We start from the raw sequence: 19312 nt of genomic DNA on the forward strand, positions 1-19312 counted from the left end.
GCAGGAAGCATTGCCTAATGGGAAGAGTGCTGAAGAGGGACTCTGGAGACTGGGTTCTAGTCCCAGCTTTGCCACTGGCCTGCTGGGTGACCCTGAGTAAGTTACTCACTAGCCTGTTCTATGCATCAGTTTCCCCTTCCATAAAATGGGGATAATGATCCTGCTCTCCCTTGTAAAAAGCTTTAAGATTTCCTGATGAAAAGTGCTCTGTAAAGCCTTGGTATTTATCCCTGGGCAGAGAGTCAGCTGAAGGTAGGGTTGCCAATTTTGGCTGGATGTATTCCTGGAGGTTTCATCACATGCCATAATCTTTCATTAGAGATTAATCTTTAATTCCTGGAGACGCCAGGACAATCCTGGAGGGTTGGCAACACATAGGTCTGTGCATCACATAAGTCGCACTGAAGCCCAGAGGGCCTTAAATAGCACATTGTGCTGGCGTCGGAGCAGGGGTGAGTTTCACAGATGTCTTCCTTTTGACACCCGCAAATTGTGGGCGCAGATCCCCTGCCATTATTTCAAGGCTTAATCGGTGTCACTCAGACAACAGGTTTCCTTGATCTCTGGGCACAGTCAGGCCGGTCCACGTGACGTTAACTGTGTCTGCAAATAACTGCAGGCACACGAAGGATGCTGCCGGTCCAGGACATTTTCCAAACCAAGCCCCAGTCTCATGAATGATATTTGGGATGGCAAATGCAGTGGCCCGAGTCAGCTACTAATCAGAGCTAGCAGGGAATCGGCTTTTTCTTGTCATGGGAAATTCTGTAATTTCTGTAATTTTCTTCCATTCTGAAATGGAACAAAAAGAAACCTTTTCTCCATTTCCTGCAAAATGAAATTCCCGAAAACTCTTCATTTGGGGCCAATCGAAGCCATTTTGGTTTGGGAAAATCAAAACGGCTCGTACCGATTTCAACCCTTTTGAACTTTTTTTTGCTTTTCACTTTTATAGGCAAAACAATTCATTTTGTGTTTGAAAGGTCATTTGGAAATGAAAAGGCGAAATAGTCCATTCCAAAACGGGGACAGTTCGATGTTCTTAAAATGTTGCATTTAGGCTTTTTCAAAATAAAAGCGTGTTGACATTGACAAATGTTTCTAACCCTTTTGATTTTAGGCAAAAATGGCCTTTGCTATCGAAACCCCCTTTTTCTGAACACGTTCTGACCAGCCGTGGTGGTAACCATAGGAAGGGCTATTGCTGATCAAACAGCTCCTAACCTTGTTATATGCAGATGTGCCAGGGTTTTGTGCATGGCGATTTTCTACCACCCCCATCTCCTGCCAGCCTCTTTGCAATTCTTCTTTGGCCATTCCAAGCTGCTGTGCCAGCCTCTTCCCTGACACTCACAACGAGCACTGACCAGGGAAGGGTTCCTTGCTTTAATACTGGTAGTTGACGCTTGACAAATTCAGACTGAAAATAAGGTGGACATATCTAACTGAGAGCATGATTAACCATTGGACCAACTTAGAATCATAGACTCACAGACTATCAGGGTTGGAAGGGGCCTCAGGAGGTCATCTAGTCCAACCCCCTGCTCAGAGCAGGACCGAGCCCCAATTTTTGCCCCAGATCCCTAAATGGCCCCCTCAAGGATTGAACTCACAACCCTGGGTTTAGCAGGCCAATGCTCTAACCACTTACCAAGGGTTGTGTGGGTTCCCATTTTTAAATCAGAATGGGATGTTTTTCACAGGGCAAACAGGAATGGATCCAGGGAAGTTCTACACGGGATGATCAGACTAGATGGCCACACTGGTTGCTTCTGGGCTCGGAACCTATGACTCTGTGAAATGTGAGGGCTCCCCTAGCCAGTGCTTGGCTCCCCACCCCCACACACAGTGCCTGTGACTTCCATGCCCCGTGGGGCGCGATCATGACTGGGCTGGCTGAGGGAACAGAGGCTGCCCTCCTCCCAGCAGAGGTGGAGGGCGGTGAGGAATGGGGGTGATTGGACGGGGCCAGCGAAAAGAGAGAAGAAAAGGGACTTTCAAGATGCCTAGCAGGGTTGGATGCTCAATTGCCATTAATGTCAATGGGGACTGAGCATCTAAATCCCTTAGGCAGCTTGGAAACCGCCAGCTGATGTGGGGGAGACTGGGGGCGGGGAGGACAATAGAGGGACAAAGTGCTGATTGCCCTCCAGCCCTGCACACCTAAGCTCCTTCCAGCCCCTGGAGGGAAGGTGCAGCTCGGTGGGGCCCCACAAGAGCCCAGTCTGACTCCTCTCCGGCGGCACTCTCCTGAATATCAGTGGAATTGCCTGGTGTCCTGGCGCAGTTAGTACCATTGTTATCCCTTTGACGGGGGCCCTCTTCAGGATGGGGGCCCTGGGCAAACACGCAGGCCTTGCCTTCGCGAGGGAGAAAGGTGTTTGCTATCCCGTGGTAACTGACGTGAGGTAAAATCCCAGTGAAGACAAGGCAGCTGTAGTTTTAACATGGGTTAGCAGGCCAAGGTGAACGCTAGACTCTCCCACCATCTTTATCTCGACCTACTAATGTAGCCCACACACCTCCACACCCAGATGGTGTGTGGGTTACACTAACACAAGTGAAAACTACACCCTGCCTTGGTTTCACTGGGGTTTTCCTCGTGTTAGGCACCAGGAGTAGAGAGCACCCTTTCCCCTAGTGAACCCATACAGGCCTAAGCTTCTCTTCCGCACAAGTCCTGTGAACAGCGTGTAACACTGACAGACTCCGGTCGCCGGTGGGTGGGATCGGACCTGTGGAGCTAAATGCTTGAGCCTCTCACCTGCCCCTAAGCTAAGGCTACGGAGCAAACACACGAATCTCTCTCTAAGTGGTCTCGGTGCCACTACGTGGGACAGACCACCACGCGCAGGAGGGGTGTGGGTTACATGTGCTCATCCGCCAGCTTTGTGAGTGTGGACTAGGAGGCGGCATAGGCCCAGTGCCAGTCTAGGGGTGGGAGGAGACAAAGTCCCACGTCCCAGGCTGTGGTCAGGATGTAGCCAGAGCCCATGGAGGCGGCGACGTTACCGGAGTCTCTCTGGCCCGGTCTGGTCAGGACATCTCTCAGGATCAGGGCGACAAAGGCACAGTGGCGTCATGCTGGATCCTGGGGTCCCAGGAGACGGTGGGGGTGGCAGCCAAGATGGTGACGCTCCCTCCTTCCCCGTCTCTCGTCTTTTGGTCAGCCAGCATGGCGGTAGCCAGCCTGTTGCCCCAAAGGCTCTTTCTGAGGACCCACAAAGGGGGTGGGTGGAGTCACTTCCTTGTTTGGTTCACCAATTTTGGTCCATTCACTTCTGGTCCCTCACTTCCCTTGCTTACCAGGCATGATATTAACATGGTCCTTGAGTTATGGAAGGAGGCTCTTTGCTTTCGGCTAACTCAGTCCGTCTCGCTTTTGCACCTTCTCCCGTCAGCAACTGGGGACAGCTTATGAACTTTCACACACTCTGTACTGGGGAGCTCACAATGAGGGTACATTTGTAGGCCCAATTATCACCACGGACACCAATCAGTCTTTGGCTTCTAATGCTAAGGGCTCTTTTTAAACAGGGCAGAGAGCCTTGAAAGATGTGCAGAGGGTGAAATCTCAGGGTCAGCTGTTTATTGAAACTCGCTGCTCTCAGCTGGCGCTCTTGGGGAGATGGGGAAGCAGGTTCTCTTGTGCATGAACTTGGTACCAGCTGCTGTGGTCCTTGCTTGGCCAAATTCCCAAGGAATGCAGGACTGGGCCCTGAGGTTTGAATTCTCTGAGGGAGTATCGGTTTGGGTAGGAAACAATGCCCTGAAGAATCCTAACAATGAAACCTGAGTTGTTTGAAGTCTGCCAGCAGAACTGGCTGATGTTCATGGCAGCCTTCTTTGGTGCCCGGCTAGTTGGTGTGTTTTGGTGAAAGAGTCACTTGAAGCCGGTCAGTTTCTTCGCTAGGTACTCAGTACCATGCTGACTGACTCAGCCGTCTTGCCGCAGCACTTGCTGGCCTCGTAATGGAGACGATCAAAACTTGCCTTTGCCATCACCGAGATGTAGGGGCCCTACAAGCCTGAAAGTCAACAGCAATAGGAGGGGCAAAGCCCCGATGACTGGAACCTGCGGGGACACGCCACTGAAACCTCTGTGGAGGGAGATCGGCAGGGTGGGTGCTGCTCTTGTAAAGAAATGGGGGTGAAGCTTGGGAAATTGGCCAGACGGGAGAGGCCCCAAATCAGGACACCCAAAGCCCTCAAGCAGATCTGCACTTAGCACCCTTGCTCCAGGCAAGCCCTACATACACATTACAGGGAACAATCCTGGCTCAGCCCCAGAGGGAAAGTTACCTAGATTGCATCATCTCTGAGTGAGATGATTCTCTGCCGAGCCGGATGCTCGTTTGTTCCAGGGGATATTGCTCCTGTGTAAACGCCAGTCATTACCCTGTAGTGTGTGTGTGTGTGTGTGTATTGGCTGACCCACAGAGGAGAAGGGCACTGAACAGGGAGTCAGGACACGTGGATTCTCTTCACGGCTTTGCCATTGACTTTGTGCGTGACCAGGCCTCAGTCTCTCCAATTGCAAAGTGAGGCTAATGAGACTTACCTCTCTTTATAACACACCTCTCATCCCCATCCAGCCGATAATGGGGTTCTCCTGAAGCTCATGTGGTGGAGGAGCTCACGGGCAGGGTGAGAAAAACACCATCCCCTGGTTTACATTGTTGCTAGCACCCGGTGAGCTGCACTGGAGGGAAAATGCCCCCGTGTAGACAAGGTCTGAAAGGGTTTGAGCTCCTGCCACTAAAGTCAACTGGAGCCTCATCACCAGTTCCAGCAGGGCTGAGATTGGGCCCCCCAGCATTGCAGTGAATACAGCAGGAACCATGGGGCTCACTGTATTTCTTCTTCATTTCTCCACTTTTTAGTATTTGCTTGCCAGCCTCCCAGGGCGCATTAACCAGAGCTGCATGAAATGTGCCTGTTTCCATTCACTGTGGCACACGGAGACTTTCTGTGGCTTGAGTTCACATGGGATTCTCCCCCCGTGGAGTTAGGGGGTTTGAATCCCACCCGCCCCAAAAAAACATAAAAAACTCACAGGGGGTAAAATAAAAATTCAGCCCCAGGCAGAGGGCTACAGTAGCTGTAGGCACCTTGTAAGGGTTCAAGTGGGACCTAAGTGGGGCCTAGGCCTTATATCTGCTGGCTCCTCTGTAAAGGGGGTGAATTTTACCACTGATGAAGAGAGGTTTTGGTTACAGCTGGGCCAGAACTAAGTTCCAAACACTTCCTGTCACATGGTGTCTGGCCCTTTAAGGGGAGTTGGGTCCAGCCTCACCTGTGACTGATCAGCTGCTTCCCAGCTGAGTTTGATCCAGTGATTATAAAAGCCACCCAGTGGCTCAGCTATAAAGAGGAGCTGCAGGGAGGAGACTGGGACATGAACATAGATACAAGCAGAAAGGACTTAGCAGAAGACCTGAATTGGGGGAACAACCAGATTTATACATAGCCTAACGTTGAACTGTTGTGTTTGAAGAATAGACCGTGCTCTGAAGGAAGGGATTGATAAGACTTTCTGGGCTAGGGGGAGAGGCCAGCAGCCTACAGCCCCAGCCTCTGCAGGGAGGAGATAAAATTCAGATCTGAAATGTGCCACCTGAACCCAGCTCAGATACCACAATGTTGGGCACAGTCTAAACACTAAGGCCTTGTCTACACAGGAAAGCTATACTGTGAATTTATATTGATTTAGCAGTGGTATTCCCTATACGGATGTTCTTATTTTTATGTGAGTGCCTTTTTTGTTTTGTTTTGTTTAGCTTATCCCAATTTGGAAGAGGTTTAAGCTAAACTGGGAAAAGCCATTCTTCTTTGGGAACAGGAGTGTCCACCCAGAGAGCTATACTAGTCTCCTGTACCAGTCTAACTTCCCAGGTAGCCCCGGGATTGTCACAGCAGGTTAGGAGTTTGGCACCAGAGCTGGTTGCAAAGTTTTGATGGAAGAGTCGTCTGTCTACAAAGGCGATTTCACTGAAATGGACACATTGCATCGGAGCATGCCGATTTCAGGGACCTTTCCATACGGTAATACTTTGTTTTGACTTTTATAGGATATTAAATATAATCTATCATTAACATTTTAATATCCTATAAAAGTCAAACCAAAATGCGTTGACACTGGAAACAAAAGATTTCAACATTCGTGTAACAAAGCTTTTTGGTGGCTCTGGATCTTTTGGGGGAATGTTTGTTCTGCGGGAAATTTTCGAAATGTCAGCATTTTGTTCCCATTCAGAACACAGTTTTTTGGAACTTCCCACCGACTGGGAATTCTCGTTACTCTAGTCATCGATTCAATGGCCAGAAAAGACCATTGTGACCCTCTAGTCTGACTTCCTGTGTAGCACAGAACTTTCCCCAAATAATTCCCCGAGCAGATCTTTGAGGCACCCCGCTGTCACTGCATTTCCGTTAGATTTCAGCACTTCAGTCCTGTAGGCTCTTTGAAAACTCCCAGCTTTCATGCCTCCACCTTACTCGGAACTGGCTCGAGTCTAAAGCTTTTCAGCAACTGGGTTGGGGTCTGGAATGGAAGCCGACACACTGGTGGCCCTGGCAAAGCTAATGCAGACTGAACATCAGCGAGTGAGCGTGTCGTCCTTGTTGGCCTACGGGGAGAGCCTTTGAAAAGAGTGCTCTGCTTTGATGCATGCTTGGAAGCATGCTTGCTCTGGTCTGGAGTGAGGAGCTGCAGGCTGGCACCTCTCAGTCCTTCCATGGGAAAAGCTTGGCTGACGGCGGGCAATCCACTTCTCACTGATGTGCTTATACTACACTGGTAACTATCTTTCCCGCAATCCTCCTCCCTCCCCAATAAATTGCATGGAATTTGGAATAAATCACAGATTTCCCCAGGGAGAATTTGAGACAGGAACTTTGTAACCTTAAACCAGGAAGAGCACGTGCTGCCCTCTAGTGTTTCATTCATTTCTTTTTGTGAATGAGATTTGGCTAAGTGGATAACAAAGGGCGATTTGTCCTCCAAGGTACACTATTGCAGAAGCAGCATCTGGAAATGAGTGTCTATGTAGGCGTATTGCACCAGGGCCTCGTTGCCTGCCCTGGTGTAACTGAGATGGGAATCTGGTGCTAGGTTATTTGATGGATTTTATTTCCACTGGTTCTGTTCCCTTTTTCGCTTTGCTAAGATGGATAAAGGAAACCTGGAAGTAGAACTCGTTGGAAAATGGAATTTCCATCCCACAGGAAATGAAAACATTTTAACATTTGCTTTCATCCCAAATTGGGAGAAAAAGTCAAAATTTAGAAGTATTGTGGGAACAGAAATACTAAAAAAATGTCAGTTTGGAAGCATCAAAACAAACTTATTGAATCATTTTGTTTTGACAGTTTTCAGAGTAGCAGCCGTGTTCGTCTGTATTCGCAAAAAGAAAAGGAGGACTTGTGGCACCTTAGAGACTAATTTGTGAGTCTCTAAGGTGCCATAAGTCCTCCTTTTCATTCTGTTTTGAGAATGTCAAAATAATTCATTTTGAAACATAACGTCAAATATATATTATTCACATTAATATTTTGTCATCTCATGTAAATGGCTAAATAAAGCGGCAAAGTTGAAATGAAACCAAATGAGAACGTTGAAACAAAAAACTCCATTCTGATTGTGAGTCGGTTTGAAATATTTCTGGCAAAAATGTTGTCAATTGGTACTTGTCTGCAAAACATTTAGATTCTGACAAAAGGACATTTTCTTAGGGAAAATGTTCCACTGAAAATTTTTCAGGTTTCTCTATCTGGAAGATTGGCTTTCCAAAATACCATTTTTTCCTGTTTTCTTTTAAACATAGAAATACCAGAAATGTCAAGTCTGGGGGGTCTTCTGGTTTTGCTGAAAGTCGATTGGGCATCTCAGATGAATGTTGCAAGTTCCTGCACCTTAATGAAAGGGGCAGGGATATGAAACTTTACTAAAGATGTCCTTTGTATCAAGTGTGTTTTAGGCTTTGGAGTTAAATAGGTGTCAGCAAAAAGAAATGCAAAACAGTTTTAAACAATCTGACTCAAAATGCTTTCCCTCACTGTGGGGTTTACTCAAGTGATCTAAAGTTGAGTCAGTTCTCTTGAGTCAGCCCAGCATGGGGGAGATCAGTGATACTGAGCGATCAGGCTGGAGTTGCTGAATCATTACTGCCCATCCCGTTGTTCCCAGAATTGCAGTACACCGAGCTGCCCTGTGAATCCTTTCCCAGTGTATTGTGGGAGAACTCGCCTGTCCCTTCTGGGCACGTGGGCGGAAGTAGTGTGAACCTGGCAACTCCTTCAAGTAAACCACTTCTAGCTTGGTGTGCTCCCGATTTCTGTCCGTGGCCTTTGTTCCAGCTGGTGGCAAGGCCTGGATCCAGCTTCTTGACTCTTAACGCTGTCTCTTAGGGTTTGCCTACATGCACAAGTTGCACTGGTTTAACATTTGTCATCTTAGTGCGGCTGGAAGAATTGTTTTGGTGGGGAGTGCCCACGCTTTGCTGCTTCCGTTCACACATGTGGCGATGCTTGTGTCCGCCCGGTGCACTGCACTGGGGGGCAGGTATCTGTGTCCTCGCTGCCTTTTGGGAGACGTTTGCTGGGCATGGTGGGAGAAGGGCCTTGGGATTCATTCGGTAGCCTGGGACTCAGGTGATCTGGGTTCAGTTCCTGGCTCTGCCCCGGACTCTCTGCGTGACCTGGAGCAAGTCACCAAGGAGCAGATTTTCAGAAGGGCTCCATGGATTGGATGCTGAGGTCTTTGGACAACCTGGCCCCTACATTTCCCACTGTAAGCTGCTCAGAGCTGAGCCCCGCTGAAAACCTGGCCTTTATTTCGGTGCCCAAGTGGGGAGCTGAGCTCTTTTGAAACTGGCCCCAGCTGTGGGTGCAGAGCCCTGGAAAACTAACCCCCTGCCCCCGTCCCTGAGCTCAATCAATGAATCTCTCTATACCTTTAGCCTGCCTTGTCTAGTTAGATTGTAAACTCTGGGGCAGGGAGTATCTCTTACTATGGGTATGTACAGCGCCTAGCACAATAGGGCCTCACTTTCGTCTAGGCCTCTAGGTGCTGAGTAATAAATAATACTTACAATGATCCTGTCTGTTCACAAGCTCTCCTGTGGCCCATAGAGTCCTCCAAGGTGGATAAAAGCTGAATTTTTTGTGGCTGACTTAGAACCCTCTGAAGCCATATTTGTCATCCTCAAGATGCCCAAAAGGGCAGTGGCCCAGTTTGTTTCATCGCCATGAGAGTCACCTTTAAATTATTCTCTTCATGGCCACGGCATCTGGTGCATGAGTTACAGGACATCATGCTTACACTGAACTGACAGCTCTGGCTCTGCTCTGCTTATGGGAGAAGGGCCGGCCTGGAAAGAGCAGGATCAGGCGGGTTAGAGGCGGGAGGAGGGATAAGGTAGAGAAAAGAAGGCAAAGGGACGACGTAGAAGAGAGACCCTGATCACGCGTTCGTGTTCCATGACTAAGACAGGGATTTTCATAGATTCTCAGGCCAGAAGGGACTTCTGTGATCATCTGCTGCCCTCCTGTATAACCCAGGCCAGAGAACTGCTGTGAAATCATTAGGGAACAAGCCAATCTGGGTTCAAAAATTGCCAGTGATGGAAACCGTTAGTAGAGTGTTCCAATGCTTAGTTACGCCCGCTGTTACACAGGTAAGCCTCCTTTCCAGTCTGAATTTGTCCAGGTTCAACTTCCATTGTCTGCTCGACTGAAGAGTCCGTTACCAACTATTTGTTCCCCATCTAGGTACGTAGAGATTGTGATCGTCGCCCCCTTAACCTTCACTTTCAGTCTTTGGAGTCTTTCACTCAAAGGCAGGTTTTATTTATTGGGAATTGTTATCCTGAAAGATGGGGCAGGGGGTGGGGATCTAACTTTCAGGTCTGGGGTTTCTCTGGAGTTGGCATTAGACGCGCCCGTTCATCCGAGCTGATCAATGGTGAGCTTTCTGCTGGAAATAAAGGTTTTTGGACCAATTCAAGAATGCCGGGAAATAGACACGGTGACCTGAAGTGAAGAAACAGATTGACAGAGCCAGAAGAGTACTCAGAAGTCACCTACTACAGGGCAGGCCCAACAAAGAAAATAACAGAACGCCACTAGCCACCACCTTCAGCCCCCAACAAAAACCTCTCCAACGCATCATCAAGGATCTACAATCTATCCTGAAGGACAACCCATCACTCTCACAGATCTTGGGAGACAGGCCAGTCCTTGCCTACAGACAGCCCCCCAACCTGAAGCAAATACTCACCAGCAACTACATACCACACAACAGAACCACTAACCTAGGAACCTATCCTTGCAACAAAGCCCGTTGCCAACTGTGTCCACATATCTATTCAGGGGACACCATCATAGGGCCTCATCACATCAGCCACGCTATCAGAGGCTCGTTCACCTGCACATCTACCAATGTGATATATGCCATCATGTGCCAGCAATGCCCCTCTGCCATGTACATTGGCCAAACTGGACAGTCTCTACGTAAAAGAATAAATGGACACAAATCAGATGTCAAGAATTATAACATTCAAAAACCAGTCGGAGAACACTTCAAGCTCTTTGGTCACTCGATTACAGACCTAAAAGTTGCAATTCTTCAACAAAAAAACTTCAAAAACAGACTCCAATGAGAGACTGCTGAACTGCAATTAATTTGCAAACTGGATACAATTAACTTAGGCTTGAATAGAGACTGGGAGTGGATGGGTCATTACACAAAGTAAAACTATTTCCCCTTGTTTATTCCCCTCCACCCCCCACTGGTCCTCAGACGTTCTTGTCAACAGCTGGAAATGGCCCACCTTGATTATCACTACAAAAGGTTCCCCCTCTCTCCCCCCTCCCCCGCTCTCCTGCTGGTAATAGCTCACCTCACCTGATCACAGTGTGTACGGTAACACCCATTGTTTCATGTTCTCTGTGTATGTAAATCTCCCCACTGTATTTTCCAGTGAATGCATCCGATGAAGTGAGCTGTAGCTCACAGAAGCTTATGCTCAAATAAATTTGATAGTCTCTAAGGGGCCACAAGTCCTCCTTTTCTTTTTGCGAATACAGACTAACATGGCAGCTACTCTGAAACCTGTAAATGGATTGTGGCCCGTGCGAAACAATTCAGTGCTCAGATTTTGTGAGAGAAGTACGCAGCGCCATTCCGTGCCGCTCACCTGTAGGGCACTTGCAAGGGAGAGGCCGCGGGCGGTGGTCTCTGGCAAGCGCTGAGGGGCCCAAGAACTCTGTGCTGCGTCAGGCTGTCCCCCGAGTTCAGGGCGCGCTTAGGGTGGGGGTTCTGGGCCAGACACTTTAAAGAGAGAGGGCCAAGCCATGACACTCAAGTCTGGACCTGGAGCCGAGCGGCCCCCAAGGTTGCGGGCGATCCGATCCCGTGTCCCAGTTTGGGTCCCTCTCTTTGGTTTGCACTCAGCAGCCCGTGCTGGGGACGGCAGGGAGGCCAGTGGGAAGCCGCCTCCCTTGGCGTATCCGCTCAGAGCTGGTTCTGGGGACCCAGTGTCCATCCCAAGTAACAGGCTGGGGTTTGAGTAGCTCCATGGAGTGGGGAGCCCGGGGAGGGCCCCCTGCCCCCCTGGCTGTGGAGCCACTAAGGGCAGATGCAGCCCAATGGGGAGGTGCCAGCCTTACCCGCTTCTCACAGCCAGAGCAGAGACCGCTCCAGCCACGCCCTCTCTCCTCTGCAGGTGTCTGGGAGGGGACGGTGTAGGGCCACCCACGCCACCCTCCTGGCACATGGCGCACCCCCTAGGCTGGGGGAGTTCCCAGCCGGGAGGAGCCTCATGCGGTCCAGCCCCTTCCTGCGGCCAGAGAGGCCCTGGTGCGGTTCAGAATTGGGCCCAGCCTGCCTTTCGGGGGTGCAAAAGGTTCCCCAAGGTGCAAAGCAGAAGGAAGACCAGGCCTGGCATCGCAGCCACTGACTGTCCGAGCCACTGGGTGTCACCATTGCACTGTATATCTCGGGGATCTGTGCTCCCTGGGGGTGAGGTGTCCAGCGACAGGGCGTAGAGAGCTCCATGCCCCTGGCCTGCCCCACCCCTGGCCTCTTGTGGGGGCGTTGCACCACCATGCTGAGCGGTCGCTTTCTCACCCGCGTTGGGCACAGGCGGGAGGCCCAGGAGAATCGGGTGTCCGTCTGGCTAAGCGCACGGAGACGTGGCCGAGGAGAGACTGGTTGGGGGGGTTAAAACCCCTGGCAGCCTGGAGCGGGGTCTCCTGGGGAGCCCTTGCTAACGTCCAGCTGGCTGAGGTCTGAGGGAGTTTTCCTGCCTTTCTGTGTGGCCGGCTATCCCTGGTTAGATTAGGGTGACCAGATGTCTCCATTTTAAAGGAATGGTCCCGATATTTAAGGCTTTGTTTTATATAGGGGCCTATTGTCCCCCACCCCGTCCCGATTTTTCACACTTGCTAGGGCTGTCGAAGATGGCTTAGAACTGGGGCTCAGACACTTAGGCCAGGTCTACACTACAGACCTGCGTCGCTCAGGGGTGTGAAAAATCCCCGAGCGACGTCGTTGTACCGACCGTAACCTCCCGTGTGGACAGCGCTAAGTCGATGGGGGCGCTTCTCCCACTGGCCTCGCTACCGCCTCTCGGGGAGGTGGATTAACTGCGTCGGCGGGAGAGCGCTCTCCCGTCGGTGTAGGAGCGTCTTCACTGAAGGGCTACACGGGCACAGCTGCTCCCGTGCAGCATTTTAAGTGCCGACCTGCCCGGACGTAGTGCGATCCCTTTGCCAGGAGTTGGGGCTTTAAGGGAAGCGCCAGGTTTTGCACGACTCAGACTGGGATGGCAGTAACTGGTGACGCGGCACAAGCCTGGCAAGCGGTGAGCCCGCTTCTGAGCTCGTGTCATTTGTCATTGCTGCCCTGCCTTCGAGAGAACAGCCCCGACTGGCACCAGCTGAGGAGCAAGCCCTGCGTGTGGAGCCGGAAGATGGGACAGGCGTTCCAAGCAAATGCACTTCCCATGTGTTGTTTGCCAGCTCGTGCTGCCTGGTTCATAGGATCACAGGCTTGGAAGGGACCCCAGGAGGTCATCTAGTCCAACCCCCTGCTCAAAGCAGGACCAACCCCACTAAATCACCGAAAAGCTAGGAAAAGCCTTCTGTTTAATTAGGAAAACCAATGAGCTGCCCCTCCCTTCTGCAGCACCTGCTCTTTCTGATCCACAGGGATCCAACTACACGGCCTATGGGGATAAACACAAGCTGAGAAGGGAGGCACTTTGGTTCCAGTTTCCCAGAAAGGATCAGTTACTGGAATGGGATTCTTGCCTGTGATTTCCCCACTCGCTTCTCCCCTCTGTCTCCAGCTACACCTAGTGTAAATGGTTTTTTGGTTTTTTTTTTAAATGTGCATCTTCTCCTCTCCGGCACTCAGCCAGACGGTCTCTGCTGAGGAGCTGCGGCAGATAGGAGAGCAGATCTCCAATGTGACCAGCCCCCTCTGCCAGATACTCTGTTTGGTTCCTTTTTCAGCAGATGCTGTAGCCCGAGTCCTTGTGCAGTCATTTGCACCAGTGCAACGTAACGTGCAGCTAGATCAGTGGGAGCATTTTACATCACTTTGCTGGTGTAAATGCCTGGACACGGCAGAATCTGGCCATGTGTTGGTAACCTGCGGCCAGTCCTGCTCTTGAGCGTTCCTGCTTAAGGGGACCGGCATCCCCTGGGTGGCTGCACTGGGCTGTTGCCCGGTACTGATCATGGGCCCGATTCCCTTTGTCCTGCACCTCGTGTGCTCATTGATGCCAGCACAAAGGGGCTGTAGAGAGCTAGCAGCTCAGCACGGTGACCATTCACGCTGGCGTGAGTGAGGACACTGGCTATAGGAGGGCCATGGGGAATCAAGCCCCCTGGGGGTGGAGGAAAGTTCAGCGTTCCCCAGCTATGAAGGCCTGCTGCATTCATCGCTCCGGCGGCTTCCCATTCGAGCGGCATTGTTACCGCTGTCAGGCTGGATGCCTGTGCGTGGTAAAGCCCGCGCTGGCCCAGCCGTGACACAGCCTGAGCGCCCCAGGGCATCTGCTCTATGGTTACTCAGGCCTTTCTCAGCCACCCTTCTAGAGTTGTGTGTATAACTGCACCTGCCGCATAAGCGATCGTTGCCTCCGAATGTCACTGCAGCTGGACGGCCAGGTTAGCTTCCACTCCTCACCCATTCAGATGGGGATAGCTCGGACGAGCCTTGATTGGCACTTTTCCAGTCGGTTGCTCCGAGGCGGAGCTAGGAGGCAGCAGAGTACATGCTCCCCTCCTCAGTAGCTGGGCACACAGCTGTTCTTCCCGGCGTTGATCAAACCGTCTGGAGCTCCTGTTCGGCTGGTAAAGGCGAGCCACAGCAGCTCCTCCGTGCCAGCGGGGGGGTGGGGGTTCTTCTGCGACCCAGCGCGCGTCGCTAGCAGGTGTTAGGACAGGAGCTGGGGGAATAACTGATTTTGTGATTCGCTGGCCCGTCTGGAGAAAAATGATCTCAGGGGGGCTTGACAATAAACTTTTTTGAAATTTTCAGCAAACTGAAAAGTGTGTGTGTGTGAATAGTTTGCGGTCAAATTACACTGAATTGTTTTAATGTTCAGCTTTTTTTTTTTTTTTTTTTGCATTTTTTAATAAAATTGAAGGAAAGAGGGCAGGAAAAAGTGCTTTTGAATCACAATGTGGTTCTTCAAAAATGTCGGAAGAGGGAGTCTTTTTTGGTTTGTTTTCCCTGAGCTGAGCAACTCAGCCAAACCAAGGCGAATTTGCCAAACGTTTTGGAGTCACTGAATCTGCATTTTTATTTATTTATTTATTTCCCTGGGGAAAAAAAGACCGATGATAAATTTCATGGAGCTGCTGCAGCAAAAACATACCCGCAGCAGCCAGTCTCGGAGCCTGGGTCTACAGCCTTGGGCTCGCACAGCTCACGCTATGGTGCTAGAAACAGCTGTGTAGTTGTTCCTATTCAGACTGGAGCTCGGGATATGATACCCGGGGGGTTGGGTCCCAGATCCCCAGCTCCAGCCTGAGCAGGGAGGTCTACACGGCAATTTTGAGCGCAGTATCCATGACCTGACTGAGGCCAGGCAGAGGGATGGATTATGGCACACCAGGAGTGGATGCGAGTTCAGGAGCTGCTCTACGGTAGGTATACTCAGGTTCGGTACGTACCAGGAGAGGAGATAGCCCAAGGAATCATAGACTATCAGGGTTGGAAGGGACCTCAGGAGGTCATCTAGTCCAACCCCCTGGTCAAAGCAGGACCAATCCCCAACTAAATCATCCCAGCCATGGTTTGCATGGTTTCTGTGCTCTGTTCATAATTCCATTGTGGTTCCTCCCACCTCAGCTAGCTAACCCACATTTTAGAGCTGTGTGAAAGGGTCATGGACTTTACACCAAGTCTTAATCACATTTAGATATGTACCCCTTTCTAGTCACTTTTTTGTGCACATTCAGGAACAGAAAATATCACAGTTTCTTTTCTACTTTATACAGGTTCTTCTATCATGCTCATCACTGTAGTCTCTGAGTGCCAGTTACAGATTTGCTCTCATATCAATCACAATGTACCAAATAATGAAACCAAACTTCTCTCTCATGCCAATATTACAGCACATTTGTCCTTACCGAGCATTTTCCACTCTTTGGATCCCGTAAAGATCTAAGCCATCTTCAGTAAAGTCAAGATGCTGTGGAGAAGTGATGCTGGTGAATCAGTAGGAAGCACCCCTCCTATTGAATGAACACCTGGCCCCACCAAAATCCTTTCTCGTTGACTACATGTCCCCCTCCGCGTCGGGGCTGGACTGATACCCCGGTGGTGGTGATAGAGGGTCTCTCTTTCAGATGAGATGAGAAGCTGGTGCTTGTGCTCACCAAGGAGCAACTGCCACTTTCCACCTGAGTCGGCGCTTAACCCAAGTGCCAAATTCCAGGGATTCCTCCCAACTCCTCAGTGCTTTCCAGGGGATAACTTCTCTCCTGTTCTGTTGTGGTTTAGAGGCTGCCACCTTCTGCCCCAGAGGTAGCTGCCTCTCAGCTGTGGGCGAAGTGCTCTGTGCATATAGACAGACAGAGAGCTTGTAAAGACTGTTGACTTCGTTGTGCTTTTTAAAAATGGTACCAAGTAAATAATAATACTTAGCTTTTTACAGCACTTTTCATCAGTAGATCTTAAAGCTCTTTACCAAGGAGTTCAGGATCATCGTCTCCCTTGTAGAAATGGGAAACTGAGGCACAGTGACTTGGCCAAGGTCACCCAGCAGGTGAGAGGCGGGAATAGAACCCAGGTCTCCTGTATCTCAGGCCTTTGGCCACTCGGCCCCATGGCTGTCCCCCTTCATTTTTATAAAACAGGCTGTTAGTAGTGTGACCATGTTGGGGGAAAAAGCGTGACAGCTATAAAAGGGTCTTTCTGTCTGAAAGCTGGTAACTCTCAAGTGTGAGCCAGAAGAACAGTTTTGTTTCATTTAACCTGCTAATGATAGTCCTTGGCACTTCTCCATCGCCTTTTGTCTAAAGATCTCCCTACACCAACATTAGGAAACTGACTCCCAGCACCCCTGGACGGCGTTGTATCCTAGTGGTTAAAGCACATGGCTAGGAATCAGGAGAGCTGTGTTCTATCTCTGAGACGCTGACTCGCAGCATGGCAGTGGGCAACTCACAGCCCTTGCTCTGTGCCTCAGTTTCCCCATTGTTAAAATAGTGAAGATAACAAAGATCTGTCTTTTTGTGGGAGTTTTTCTTTTTAAACCAACTGCTTTCTCTCTCCTGCTCTCCCCTTTCCCCTCTCCCAGACCTCAGATCTGTGTGGAAAAGGGAAGAGACAGGTAAGCGGAAACTTTATGTGCTCAGATGTTTGGAGACTTAACTCCTCTCAGTTGTCTCAGACAGGAGCGGTCAAAGCACAGACCATGGAGTTCAGTATTGCAGCAGTCTGTGACCAGCCTTGCTAGGGGGAGAAATTCACCCCTACACGCACAGGCCTAGCTCAATGCCTTTGCATCAGTCCTTCGGACCCGCTATTTTTAGGGCTTGAGTGATGCACAGGGGTTTGTGCCGGGTCTCTGCGTGGGGGTGAATTTCATCCTGCTCTGAATAATCAAGCAAGCTCCAGTGGCTGGGATAACCCCTTGGCCCTGACAATTTCTCCAACTGCTAGTTGCTTGCTCAGTTCCCCCAACTGCTTCCTCGTTCCACGGACCTCCAGGGTCCAGATGCCACCACAGCAAAGATGGTTCTGCGAATGCAGTCGAATTTGCTAGCGCAAAGAAAGCTGCATGGAACAACAAAACAAAACTCCCCTTAGGTAGAAGCCTCTGAGAAGTCATGTGGACTTGAGTGTGATGAGTGAACTGTGGCCAGTAAGCTAACAAGGACTCCAGAACTGTTTCCCCTTTAATCTGTGACAAACCACAGACCTCAACAGCGGTAACAAAGATCCCGAGGGGCAAATTCTGTCCTCAGTAACTCGTTTGCACCCCCGTTACTGTGCATGGAAGGGAACACCCTATAAACTGAGAAGAGTGAAAGGCCCTGCTGGGACTGGGATGTGTGTTATACCTGATGCTTAATGTACTAAGTCATCCCTCTTAGCACTCATGCTGCTTGGTAAGATGATATGGGTCAGTTCTGATATCCCTTATCCAGTAACCCTTTCCTATCTGTGTTCTCCTGGCACACCAACGATGCTTGATCCTTTTCCTTCTCCATTTCAGGCAACACCTCTGATTCTGCTCCATTGTCATTCCCAGGTGAGATCTTATTAGAACTGCTTTTGGACGAAGAGTTTTGGACCCGAAAAATGGGGAATATATTGGCGGCGGGGCGGGGGAATGGTGATGAGATTTTGAGTTTTTGCTTTGAAAAAACCAAATGGGTTTAAAAGGAAAATTTGGACGAAACTTTTTGTGGAGGCAAAATAACTTTTTCCTGACCGGCTCTACTTATTACTGGAAGCAATAGGGGAATTTTGCAGCTCCCTGGCCTTGTTCTGTGCCATCTCTGATGGGCAGTGCCATAGAAGTGGGTGTCCATGGCTCTAGTGAGTGACCGACTTATTCAGCAAGGCATTTATACAGACGCGTGTTCTATTTCTAATTATTTGAGAGATCATTTATGTGTGGCTGATTTCAGTCTAGGAATTATCCATGGATTGGTTTGCTGTGAGTATTAGCAATTTGTTACCTGCTCCAGGTGACAGGTCACCCACGTCACATGATACCGTTTCTCTTCTCTCATTGGACGATTCCCTAACCCAGCAAGAGCTTTCAAGATGGCCGAGTGAATGTGTCTGGTGCAGAGATGTATTCCTGACCCTTTGCTTCCCACAAACAAATAGAAACCCACTCACCAGAATCAAAGCAAATGCCAGCAAGACAGCAGCCTACTACTGGTATCAACTAATGGAGCTACTCCTTTTGCTTAAGTGGTAGCAGTCTGGGATTTGGTGCAGAAGGTCATAGGTTCAAACCCTGCTGATGACCCCTGGTGAGGGTCATGGTGCATTCATTACCTAATTAGGGCTAGCCCGTTGCCTGGTTACTCATCTCACTGTGACCTTCCTCCTCGCAGAGGTGCGGCTGGTCAATGGGCGCAACCAGTGCCAGGGGCGCGTGGAGATCCTCTACAACGGCTCGTGGGGCACGGTGTGTGACGACGACTGGGACCTCGTGGACGCCAACGTGGTGTGCCATCAGCTGGGCTGCGGCCATGCCCTCGCCATGCCAGCCACCCTGACCTTTGGCCACGGGAGGGGGCCCATCTTCCTGGACAACGTGGACTGCCAAGGCGGGGAGGTGGCCCTGAGCGAGTGTGGGAGCCGCGGCTGGGGAATCCACAACTGTTACCACTATGAGGATGTGGCTGTCACGTGTAACGGTAAAAAGGATTGGTTCCATCCTACGGCGGGGGCGGGGGCAGCGATGGGGTTACGCGACTGATGCCTCACCACAGAAGATCCGGACTGGAAGAGACCTCAGGAGGTCACCGAGTCCCACCCCCTGCTCAAAGCAGGACCAACCCCAACTAAATCATCCCAGCCAGGGCTTTGTCAAGCCAGGCCTTAAAAACCTCTAAGGAAGGAGATTCCAGACCCACCAGGCAGGGCCCAGTAGCCCCCTTGTCTCATGTCCCTCTTGTGATGGACTAATGGGACTTCTGGTCGGAGGTCACCGTGGCTTCCTCGCCAGGGCCCCCGTGCCCGGCGCTGGGCTCTCGGAGGAGACGGTGCTGCAGGGCTGGGCTGCTGGGGCTCAGAGTCCGGCTGCTGGGGCTCAGAGTCTGGGCC

The 19312-nt window shown here is 50.5% G+C and overlaps 1 protein-coding gene across 1 annotated transcript in view; it reads left to right on the top strand.

Moving 5' to 3' along the window:
* Window positions 1-19312, top strand: part of SSC4D (scavenger receptor cysteine rich family member with 4 domains) — a gene marked incomplete at its 5' end in the record, with an annotated part of 47053 nt that overhangs the window by 12608 nt on the left and 15133 nt on the right. Inside the window, 2 exons of the mRNA XM_084651170.1 lie at window positions 17742-17777; window positions 18598-18903. Of these exons, the coding sequence (XP_084507296.1) occupies window positions 17742-17777; window positions 18598-18903 (342 nt within the window). The remainder of the gene's footprint in view (window positions 1-17741; window positions 17778-18597; window positions 18904-19312) is intronic.

The sequence above is a fragment of the Lepidochelys olivacea genome (genome assembly GCF_965140295.1).
Source record: "Lepidochelys olivacea isolate rLepOli2 genome assembly, chromosome: 17".
Classification (NCBI taxonomy): Eukaryota; Metazoa; Chordata; order Testudines; family Cheloniidae; genus Lepidochelys; species Lepidochelys olivacea.